This window comes from Brassica oleracea, chromosome C3 (genome assembly GCF_000695525.1).
Source record: "Brassica oleracea var. oleracea cultivar TO1000 chromosome C3, BOL, whole genome shotgun sequence".
Lineage (NCBI taxonomy): Eukaryota > Viridiplantae > Streptophyta > Magnoliopsida > Brassicales > Brassicaceae > Brassica > Brassica oleracea.
In genome coordinates this window covers 53,934,516-53,947,016 of record NC_027750.1, presented here as the reverse complement: position 1 = coordinate 53,947,016, position 12,501 = coordinate 53,934,516, and the positions used below count along the sequence as shown (strand labels likewise).

General features: G+C 32.9%; 1 protein-coding gene across 1 annotated transcript; it reads left to right on the top strand.

The window, feature by feature from the left end:
* Positions 1 to 1,312: 1,312 nt before the first annotated feature.
* Positions 1,313 to 4,415, top strand: LOC106330933. The gene is made up of 4 exons (XM_013769320.1): positions 1,313 to 1,511; positions 1,929 to 2,313; positions 2,660 to 3,162; positions 3,424 to 4,415. Exons 1-4 carry the CDS (start codon positions 1,313 to 1,315, stop codon positions 4,413 to 4,415), a joined length of 2,079 nt encoding a protein of 692 aa, XP_013624774.1.
* The last annotated feature ends 8,086 nt before the right edge of the window (positions 4,416 to 12,501 follow it).

Sequence of the window (12,501 nt, the reverse complement as noted above, 5' to 3'; positions counted from 1 at the left end):
AATGTATAGTTTAATTTATACAATATGAAATATATATATATATATTAACATAAAGACATATCAAAATAAAATTATTTATTCATACTGGTTTGTAATCATTATATCTTAATATAGAAAAAAAATTTAACTTTGATCACAAAAGTTTATGTGAGATTTTTAACAATTTTAGTAATTTATACTCATTTTGAAAAATTCAAAATACAACATATAAAAAAATATCTAAAATTTTATTATATGATTAACGTAATTTTGTAATTTATTTTAATAATAAATAATTAAACTATAATGATAAAAAGTATATAGATTGTTATCAAATCTTTATTATTTAAAATTATTAATTTTCATATATATATATATATATATATATATATATTTAATCACATTAGGTAATTCTTTAGGTTTTATTTAAGGAAAGAATAGAGAATACATTTCAATTGGATAAATGAATGGTCCATAATGGACATAGTATATAGTATAACATTCTCTATCAATTTAATTTTGGACTAACAAAATTTTCAATTGATTCTCAGGCCGCCACGTAAGCAAAATTAACATTCAAATTATGTGACAACTCAGCGGACACTTTTTTAATTAGTACAAACTAAAGGTTATAACTTTTTAAATGTTTTCCTATTAATATATAGGAGATTCGTAACAGTAATCAATTTAGTTTTCCTTCGACAAAAAAAAAAAAAAAAAAAAAAAAAAAAACAAAAAAAATTACCAACTTGATTCCCATATAATTTTTAATCTTGCATTGGGGCAAAAGTTTTAGCATATTCAGTATAACTTTCCATTTTCTCATCATTCAGAAGCCCGGGTTCAGAAGTGTGTATCACCAAATATATTCTACTTTGGACGATAAATCATAACATTATTATTATTTAATTGTTTGATATAATAAGGAAAATATCATTTACACATAAATGAGGCACACTAATTCGATGTAAAAATCCTGGTTTAGGACAATTTATATTCTATACATACCGAATGTTTTATTTCAATAGTATTCGGTTCTAATTAAAATTATAAACCGGCCACCATCTTTATCTTTTTCAAATCTCCGTAATTTACAGAACCTTATTGACATAACTTCAATGGCTTTTTTTCCAACGTGTTCATTTGATTGTGTAATTTTAATTAGAACCGATACATGAGTACTTTATCCCAACGTGTTCGTTTTTCGAATTCTCTGTAAAGGTTAAACTTTACTGACATTTCAACAGCTGGTCGAAAAAGGAAAACTGTGACAATGAGAGAGTATTTTGCTTTTCGTATACAAAAACGGGAGGGAGAATATCCTACTATAACGATGGCAGGACGATTGTTTCAACAATTCTTGGTAGATGTCTACACCATGATTGAGACAAATAGACTGCGTTATCTGCTTTTTAATCAGAAGAATCTTCGGTCTGAAAACTTCGACAATATTCAAAAAGCTGCTGACCAAGGGGATTGTAATTTAGCTGACCAAGGTAAACGAATCTTTATACCATCTTCTTTCACTGGAGGTAAAAGATATATGATGCAACACTATCTTGATGCGATGGCAACATGCAAATATTATGGTTATCCGGATATTTTCATTACAATTACTTGTAATCCTAAGTGGCCAGAAGTTACAAGGTATCTTCAGAAACACAACTTAAAATCAGAAGATAGGCCAGACATATGTTGCAGGGTTTTCAAAATGAAACTTGATGGTCTAAGACACCATCTAACAAAAAATGGAGAGAAAGGCACTTTCGGAAAAGTTAATTCAGGTAATATCTTATTTACTTTGTTCTATTTTTAATAATTATAAATATTTCTATATTTTTCTAAACAAAACAAACTAATTTATTATTATTTTGTTTCAGCTTTGTACACAATTGAATTTCAGAAAAGAGGCCTTCCACATGCACATATGGTACTTTTTTTGCATCCAGATTCAAAAATGCCTACCGGTGAAGATATTGACAAGTATATAAGTGCAGAACTTCCTGATAAAGATCTGGAACCGTACTTGTACGAAGTTGTAGGAGATTCTATGATACATGGGCCATGCGGACCTGCTAATAAAGCCAATGTATGTATGATTGATGGCAAGTGTTCTAAATTCTTTCCCAAGCCTTTTAGTGCAGTCACTAAAGTTGATGATGCTGGATTTCATATTTACAAACGGAGGGAAGATGGTAGAATGGTTCACAAGAAAGGGTTTGATTGTGATAATAAATATGTTGTTCCATACAATAAGGATCTATCACTTCGTTACCGTGCTCATATTAACGTTGAATGGTGCAACCAAACACGATCTATCAAGTACCTTTTCAAGTATATTACTAAGGGACCAGACTATGTGAATGCATCCGTAGGAAGAGACGACGACGATGATGATTTTGTTGATGAAATAAAGAAACACTATAGCTGCAGGGATTTTCTTTTACGATTTGGAAAGAATATTATTAATTATGTAGTATTTTGATAATGGTGAGACTGACTATCAGATTTAAATTATTGTTAGGTTGTTCACGATTTCAGATTAGATTCAAGTATTGTGATGACTGAAAAATATTATTCCTTTCCTATCTTTTGAAAATAAAATGGAAAACCAATCAGATTTATCGTATGATTCTTAATGTTCATTAGCTGAATTTTAGTTTGGCTGATTTTTTATCAGATACATATCCGCATGTGAAGATACTTGGAGAACTCTTGCTTTTCCTACTCACTATCGGACTACATCAGTAGAAAAACTATCATTCCATCTCACAGGTCAACAACTGGTTGTTTACAATGAAGATGACCCCGTTGAAGAAGTACTAAATCGAATTTCTGTCGGGAAGTCCAAGTTTGTAGCCTGGATGGAGGCCAATAAGATATATCCAGAAGCAAAAAATCTCACTTATGCAGACTTCCCATCGTACTTTGTCTGGCATCTAAAAACCAGAATGTGGAAACCAAGGCGAAGGGGTTTTGCAATCGGAAGGATCACTTATGTGCCACCATCTTTAGGTGAAGTGTATTATTTAAGGGTTTTGCTAAATATAGTCAAAGGTCCAACAAGCTTTGAAGAGATAAAAACAGTAGACGGCTTTATCCACGAGACATTCAAAGATGCATGTTATGCATTGGGTTTGCTGGACGATGATAAAGAATACATTGAAGCTATTAAAGAAGCAAGTCTTTGGAGCTCTGGAAAGTATCTATGAAGGTTGTTTTCTGTAATACTGCTATCAAAGAGTGTCACAACTCCAGAAAATGTATGGAATGCTACTTGGGAAATACTATCTGAGGATATATTATAGAACCAGAGAAAAAAGAAGAAGAATCCCCGTAAGATCACATTTAATACCAAAATTATTTTTAATAATATATCTATTAGCTTGATGTCACCAAGCTTATGTCTAAAGTTTTGAATTCCATCTTTTATTTTTCTTACAGATTTGACTTTATCAGAAGATCAAATTAAGAGCTTAGCTTTGTGGGAGATTGAATCGCTCCTGCGTATCAATGGAAGCTCACTGGAATTTTTTAAAGGTATGCCGCGTCCAGATGCTTATGGGTGTGATTCTGATGTTAACACTTTGATCAGTGACGAGCTAAACTACAACCATGATGAGCAAAGAGAAAAACACAGAGAGCTATTAGCCAAGATAACAGATGAGCAAAGAGCTGTGTACCAAGAGATACTAGATGCAGTAAATGGTGACAAAGGTGGTATGTTTTTCGTTTATGGTTTTGGAGGAATGGGAAAACCATTTTTTTGGAACATCCTAGGTGCTGCAATTCGATCTTTAGGAGAAATAATATTGAACGTGGCATCCAGTGGAATTGCTGCACTGCTTTTGCCAGGTGGCCGGACAGCTCACTCAAGATTTGGAATACCAATTAATGTACACGATTTTACAATATGTACAATGACAAAGGGTTCAGATCAAGCAGAATTGGTACAACAAGCTAAGCTCATAATTTGGGATGAAGCTTCCATGATGAGCAGACACTGTTTCGAAACTTTAGACAGAAGCTTGCGTGACATAATGGGATGCAATGAGCCTTTTGGAGGTAAAGTTGTTGTTTTTGGAGGAGACTTTAGACAGATTCAACCGGTAGTAACAGATGGTGGTAGAGTAGAGACTGTTTTGGCTTCTCTGAATTCATCATATCTGTGGAATAGTTGCAAGGTTCTAAGACTTACAAAAAACATGAGACTTATGGCAGGAATTACTGATAGTGAAGCTAAAGAACTTGAAGCTTTTTCTAAGTGGATTCTAGATATCGGTGATGGAAATATCAATCAACCAAATGATGGAGAGGTTGAGATCGATATTCCTGAAGATTTGCTGATAACTAAGTGCGAAAATCCTATAGAAGCCATAGTGAACGAAGTTTACGGAACATCATTTGCAGAAAAACGAGATCCCAAGTTATTTTAAGGAAAGAGCTATATTGAGTCCACAGAATCAAGATGTTAAAGGTTGGTGCAATAATTATGCTACTAAGGAACATTGATCCTCAAGGTGGTTTATGTAATAGTACAAAGCTGCAAATTACTCAGTTGGCTGATCATGTTATTGAGGCTAGAATTATAATGGGTAATAGGACTGACAGAGAAGGTGGTGAAAGGGTCTTAATACCAAGGATGTTTGTATCTCCACCAGAAACGAGATTCCCTTTCAGGATGCGTCTAGACAATTCCCAGTTGCGGTTGCTTTCGCAGTGACCATAAATAAAAGTCAAGGTCAAACACTAGAAAAGGTTGAGTTGTATCTCCCAAAACCAGTTTTTACTCATGGACAGTTGTATGTTGCTGTTTCAAAAGTAAAGTCAAGATCAGGACTGAAAATTTTTATCACGGATAAACACGGTAAGCCTAAAAAAACCATGAATGTCGTGTACAAGGAGATCTTTCAAAACATTGACTAAGTTTTAGTTTTTTTTTCAAGGCGTATGGTCACTTTTTTGCTTAATACATTGGGGTTTTTTTATATTTTAGAAACTGAATGTGGTATTAATGATCATCATTGAACGTGGTATTTTAATTAAATCAAATTTATATTAAAATATTGATACAAAAAATAAAATTTATAATATTAATAAAATATTATTTTATAATATAATTTATATTTATCTGTTAAAAAATATTTTAAATTTTTTTACTGCACATGGTGCTGGAATACACCTAGTATATCTATATATATCCATATATATAAAGTAGAATACTCTCTAGTTTGTTGAAGCCACGTCAACAAATAGATGAAGGAAAAACGCCACGTGTCATACTCTTTTTAAATATTTGTTGCTTTCGACTGAATCTTATGGGCTATCACGTTTTTATTGTTGGGCTTTCCAATTAGGTTATCAATAATAAAAAGCCTACTCCTCTCTCCTGAACGCAGTCGATACATCTTCCACGTTCCTTCCTTTATGATTCATGCTATATCACCAACTCAAGCTTTAGTTTAGGTCATTATGCCTTCATCTCATTCTTTCTCATCTCTCTTCTTATATCTCTACCGAATTGATATACACCAAACATGTGTTTTGCTCCTGCTTTGCGTTTCATTACAATTTTGATGTACCCAGTTTGAATCCCTAACAATCGCGATAGTCAAGTTTGTGTTCATCGACCTTCTTGACCATCTTATGAAATCTGATGTGGTTAACCTTCTTCTCAATCTCTATAAACAGTTATTTACTTTTATATCTAAACTGGATGATGTATGTCGGTGATGAATCAATGGGTTAACGATTTTATGTTCCATCACAGATTCATGGTTTCTCGGACAGGTCAGTCCAGCAGAAAATCATTTACAACAACAGAAATTCTGTCTAAGCGAATTTATGTGAAATATCTAGACTTTAGTTAGATTAAAGTTTTTTTATATATATCTATGTCTTCTTGGAAATCACATTTTATTACGACGAAAAGGAGAGATGTAGATATATTAGTGTTCAAATTTTAAAAATCTTTGGACCAATCAGTTTGAGTTTGGTTCCCTGACCAGTCTACTGCAGAGGTTGTTACTTTGAACAAGGAGCAACAATGAGAATGAAGATTAACATAGATATTCTTATCGACGAGCCATGAAGATTATTGTGAAACGAAGAGAGATGAGGTTAATTCAAAGAAAGCACAGGACTTCTTTTGCACATTCATTCAAGTTTGTCGACATATTTTGAAGAACAAAAGAAACTTTAATCAAGTAACTTATATATTATCTAAATACAGTATTAATTGTGGTTCTTACAATCAGGAGGAGATTGGAGAACCAGAGGAACATGTCATACGGAGTCACTGCTTTATTTTGGAGCCTATTTGATTCTCTTGCAGACATGAGAACATTCTTTATGCCTTATTGCAGGTCTATTTCTCATGATGTTGCTCTACAGAATTAATCACTCTTTTAGGAAGCCTAAAGTTTCTAAGGAAAACAGATTACAAAGGGACATTTATAATTGTGCTTCTTTCTTCAAAGTAGAACCTCATGATAAGAAGATGACATCTATTGAAATATCAGACCTCTAAACATGAAAACATAAGAAATTTCAAATTCCTAACTACATATCATATTTTGGGCCTGTGTAAATGTTTTGAGTTCCAAGCTTACCGCTGTGACAACTCAGGCGTCGAATACATTGCCTATTACGAGATAATTTTGATAATATTTTAGTGAGACCCACAACGAGAAACATAGTTAAACTCATCGTTGACGGATCGACTCTTGAGTAAAGCAACAGCGCTGTAAAACGGTCGTCGGTCCGGAGACTACGTAACGGCCAAAGTTATTATTTTCAATCAGTGATTCCCACTATGGGTTTATTGCGGTTTCCATGGCTGCAGTATATATATAGATGTAGTTAGTAACAGTGCAAACCCTTAATTCTTCGCTGCGTTTTTTATTCCAAAATTTTCCTCCTAATAGTCTTACGGAATGGCTTCTTCGGAGCTATACTTCTCTGAATCGAAACTTGGTCACTATAGGCAGTGAGTTGTGGCAAGGCTTCTACGCTAATGTGAAGCTAAGAATGCTAAGAAAGGGGGAGGGACCCACGGGTCTCGATATGCTTCTGGTCGATTGCAAGGTATTTCCACTCCTTAGATGCGTATATCTTATATACTTTCGGGGTGAATAACTAGGAGGAAATGACCAGCCAGGGTGATGATATGCCCGGATCTGCATGCGTGGTTGAGAACCGAGCTCCAGAAGTGGACAACCATCTTTCAGTCAACATTGGAGGATGCAACGGTGAAGATCCAAATGCTAACCCTTTGAGCCCGTCACAACTGCTGACGACCCACCTGTTAAGGATGATGAACGTGCTGGAAAAAAAGTGTAACGCTCCGACCGCCCACAGCTAATGGGCCACCCACGCCCGCTCTCTCGGCCCGTGGGCCCATCCCGTTCCAGCGATCGGTCCGTTAATTTTTGTAAAGGTTCGAAATCATTGTTTACTGACTCTGCAATCACCACCCAACCTTTTCCCATGCTTTGGCCTCACTCGCATGCTATCGCGAATCACTTCCCGATAGGTCACCCATACTTCCACTACTCCAGCTCAATCACGCTTAACTCTGGAGTTCTTTCAGGATGTGCTCCGGAAAAGGTAAGTCAACTTTGGTGACATAGGTAGCCAAATCAATTCTCTTAAGCTTTTTCACATATCACAACTCGGGATGTTACAAAAAAGCTCGACACAATCTCCATGATGTTTCAAGGAGAACAGATACTCATTACATCTAAATAACACAGCTTACACTGCAACATACCCAATAACTTGGGGTTCAAGGCAGTCCAAAACTAAAATATTTGTTTAGCGTTAGCCACACTTTCTTCGTTCATATATCCCTCAATCATCTCACAAACAAACAACTGAAGGGTTTATGTCCAGAAACTGAAAAAGATTTAAGAACCATAGTCAAAAAGATATTTTAAAATGGAGTTTCGAGTAAAATTTGTTCTAACACTACTCTATAATATAGTAAAAATAGATTTATTTCACAAATTGATTTATTCATTTATTTTTTTTGTTTTTTACTTCATTTTTCACTTCAAATAAGGAGCAAATCATATTTCATAATAGCGAAATATATATTTGTTTTAAATAATTCAAATGACAGCATGTTTATGATTTTAAATGAGATAAAAAAAATTCATTTAATAATTTTAAAGCTTTGGAATAGATAAAAAGAAAGAGGAGAACTTCTATGTTGAGAAATGAGTATAAAAAATATGAGGTTGTGGTTTCGGTGAGCTAATCTGATTATTAATACCTAAAATATATAGAATATCTTAATTTTTCTTGCTAATGGTTATTTACTCAAATATTTTTTTATGGTTATTTTTAAAATTGATCTTAGATTAAAATAAGCTAAACATTTTAAAATATTCATTAAAATTAATGATATGTTTACGTAAATTTTTTTTCATAGTAACCTGTCCGTAGGGCGGGTCAAACTCTAGTGCTATTATATAATACAAAATTTTTTAAATCATCTATGATAACAGTTCAGTAAAACGTGCTATAACAATTTGTTATTGCAGATTTTTTTTGCAGTGAGTGAAATATAAAAAGCTAAAAAGAGAAAGCTTCTTGGATCATGTGTTAGATCATAAAAACGTGTGAAGCTATAGGATTTTCATGTTTAAGTAAAACTTGTAAATTTACTTGGAAAAGATCTAGTAAATACATATTTTTTTGTTTAGAAGTTATGTGTTCATGTGTCGTAGTATTTCTTGACACAATATTCATACTATTCTATATCAGACTCTTTCAAAGTCTTCAACGATGACCCGGTCTAAATTCGGTACAAATCCATTAGGGGTGATAAAGAAATATTTGAAAACAATAAGTAAACTATCTCATTATTAATTAGAAAATCATCACTTTCTTAACGACCAACTGAATCCCAAAAATTCTATAAAGAAAAGAAAAAAATTACCAATTGTCAATCCAACGTCATATTTTAATTAATATCACAAGTACTCGTGGCTAGGTCAATAGTTTTCGTTGGAACTATTTTTAGAACATTATGAATAAAGTATTCATATGTCAAAAACAAAATTTTATTTGAATGAGATATGTAGGTCTAATGTGTTTGATTTGAGAAACTTGTACAAAGTAGCAAATACACTTATTGGATATTTGAACTTAGATTTGGGTTTTGATTTGTTAGTTGAACTTCATGTTCATTAACTTAAATCAAATATATGTTGATCTTTTATATTGATAAAATATAAAAAAGAAATTCATTTTAAAGTATATTATTTTGTTTGAGTTGGTCAAAACAATAATAATTTTATTTTTTAATTTCTTGGTCAAAATGTGAAATAAATTCACATACTAATTGACAAGAATTAAAGTCTCCATTAGTGCACTATGTAGGATTCATTTTTGTGTCGAAGAATGAAATTTGTGCTTCTCATTATTTTTCTATAAAAGGGCTTGTAAGCATTATAGAGAAAATAGACTGAACAACAACAAATCATTTTCTCCTACTTTAAATAGTTATGTTAGTATTTTTTATTTTTTGAGTCTGAGAGTACATCATAAAATTAGGTTCGATAGATTCTGTTTTTCAGTGAAGGTAAACAGAAACAATGCTGCAGTTGTATCCTGAGAATCTGAGCGCTATGAAACCGTCACACTACGGGTGTTTAAAGATTTAATGAAATTAACCATCTTGACTCTGCAATTCTTATTTATTTTTATATTTCGGTATTGTAATTTTAATTTATATTTTTATTATTATTTACAAATATCAGTTGTCCTATGGTAATAAAATAATATTCCTACAGTTTTGATGATGGCTAGGTCAATGGTGTGTGTTTGACAAGTGCTCGTCGCCAACGACGCACAATTCGTACCCAAACACAAGGGAAAAATACACAACTGGCTCCTTCATCATTTCTCCAAGGAATCATATCAAGCAGACTCATCATTAATCTTTTTTTTTTGGGAAACAGACTCATCATTAATCTTTATCCTCGTACTTCGATTTTTTTTGTGACAACTTGGTGTTTTGAACTTTTTTAACGAACAACTGAATCCCAAAAATTCTATAAAGAAAAATAAAAAAGTACCAATTGTCAGTCCAACGTCATATTTTAATTAATATCACAAATACTCGTGGCTAGGTCAATAGTTTTGATGATGGCTGTCAATGGTTTTGATGATGGCTAGGTCAATGGTGTGGCGTTTGACAAGTGCTCGTCGCCAACGACGCACAGTTCGTACTCAAACACGGGGGAGAAATACACAACTGGATCCTTCATCGTCTCTCCAAGGAATCAATCAATCAAGCATAATATTTTTTATGCTTTTGCACTAACAATACTATATTTGTTACAAGTTTTTTTTTTAAGAACAGGCTGAAAGGTTACGGAATCAGATCTGCTCGATTATTTCAAAATAATCTTCCTGTGACTTGAAACAATCGGTTACTAGTTTACATAAAGACATGTAAAGTTGTACCATGTGATTTAAATTTCTGTCTTCCATTGTTTGACGGTTCACTAGTGATATTTGCAAGTCTTAGCAATGATCAGTGTTGCGTTCTTGTGAGAAAATGTGATGCTAATATATTTGATTGTGTAGCCGGATAATATAAAATATAAATGTGTTATGTCATTTGTAGCTGGTCTATCAATAGCGTGAATATTATGTTACTGTTACAAGTTATTTAAGGTATTAATATTGATGATGATCAACCCCACAACTCCAAACAAATTTGATCGGAAAAGATGATGACACAAAAAAAAAATCAAATGATTTGATCGGAGAAGATAATATTGTACAGCCGGGGTTGTCACTGAATTATGAAGAATGCTAAACTTTATTTCTTAGTTTAACTTGTTAAGAATATTTTACCAGTATAATCATACAATTAAAGATTTCCCACATTTTTATTCGATTCAATAAAATTTTGGTCAGATATAATCTTACACATATATTTGAATTTAGTTAAGAATCATTATTTAAATGTTAACATATAACAATATGTTCATATATTAATGTGCATGCTTGAAATAGCCTGTTAGTATTATTGTTAACCCATTAATTTATTTGATAACATATAATTATTTGTTCATTTTTTATATCTCTCCAAAAATTATTCGTGAGATTCAATGTTAGATATGTAACCATTCTTATTTATAGCTAAGATTAGTTTTAGCTAATTTTTGAATGTTTTATCCGAATACTAAACATTTTCAAGTATTTGTATTTCATTTAGAAGGTCACGTAAAATTTTAGCCGGTTATATTTTTATATAAAGTTACGTATTAGATTATCTTTCTTTTCTGTTATAATAACAAGTAAATAATGATACCAATGTAATCATATCAGCCAATCGACTCTTAGCCACTAATAGAGTTTAGGTCATCCATCTTTGTATATGCTATCATCAATATCAATGGTATGAAACTACAAGTAAATAATTTGTTAGCAATGTAAATATGAAATTAGCTGTCCACTTTAGCCATCCATCTTTGTATATGTTATCATCAATATTGTGAAATTATAAGTAAGAAACTTGTTAGCAATGTAAATATGAAATTAGCCGTCCAATTTAGCCATAATAACAAATAAATAATGTGTCAGCAATATAATTATAAAATTAGCCGTCCACTTTTTGTTATAGCCACTACTATCACGCACGTGTTCTTCATCTACCCATTGATGATGTGTGATTGCATCACTTCGAACCACTGTCGATTTTCACTATCACCTAGAGTTACACTGATAAAAATTTGCCTAAAAATAAATCTAGTAAAAGTAAAGATAAATTGTGATGGAAAGAAGATATAAACATGCAACGGTAATAAGATAATCATCATATTTTCGCTTACCGTGACCAAGGAAATATGACAAAGCTTCTACCAGAATTTAACACAAAGAGAACAGAAAAGGTGTATAAGGCAATATAGTATCATAGAAGGGCTATTATGTAAATACATTAGAACACAATATATACCTTAGCTTGTACTTGTATAAATACTCTGTATCAGTCTTAATAAAGATTATTCAGACCTAATACATTATATGGTATCAGAGCAGTTTTAAACCGCCATCCAAAATTTTCAAAACTCTTTCTTTTCAACGACGACAATGTCCGAGAACTCTCAATCTCCGGCGACATCAAGCGAGACAATCACGGTCTCTGCAACACCCACCCTCCTCAACATCAATATGACGAGTGTGACAAAGCTCATCTCGTCCAATTTTCTCATGTGGAATCGCCAAGTCCACGCCCTCCTCGACAGATATGACCTTGCTGGCCATATCGACAGCTCCACCGTCGTTCCTCCGGCTACAATCACAACTGATGCAGGCGTAGCACCAAATCCTTCCTTCGTCATGTGGAAACGCCAGGATAAGCTTATATATAGTGGACTCCTTGCAGCGATAACCACATCCATTCAGCCGACACTACAAGAAAACACAGTTTTAGCAAGGAAATTTAACGAGGAACACTAATCCTCGTGAAATTACGTTGACTTAACGATGAAATTGCGAGGA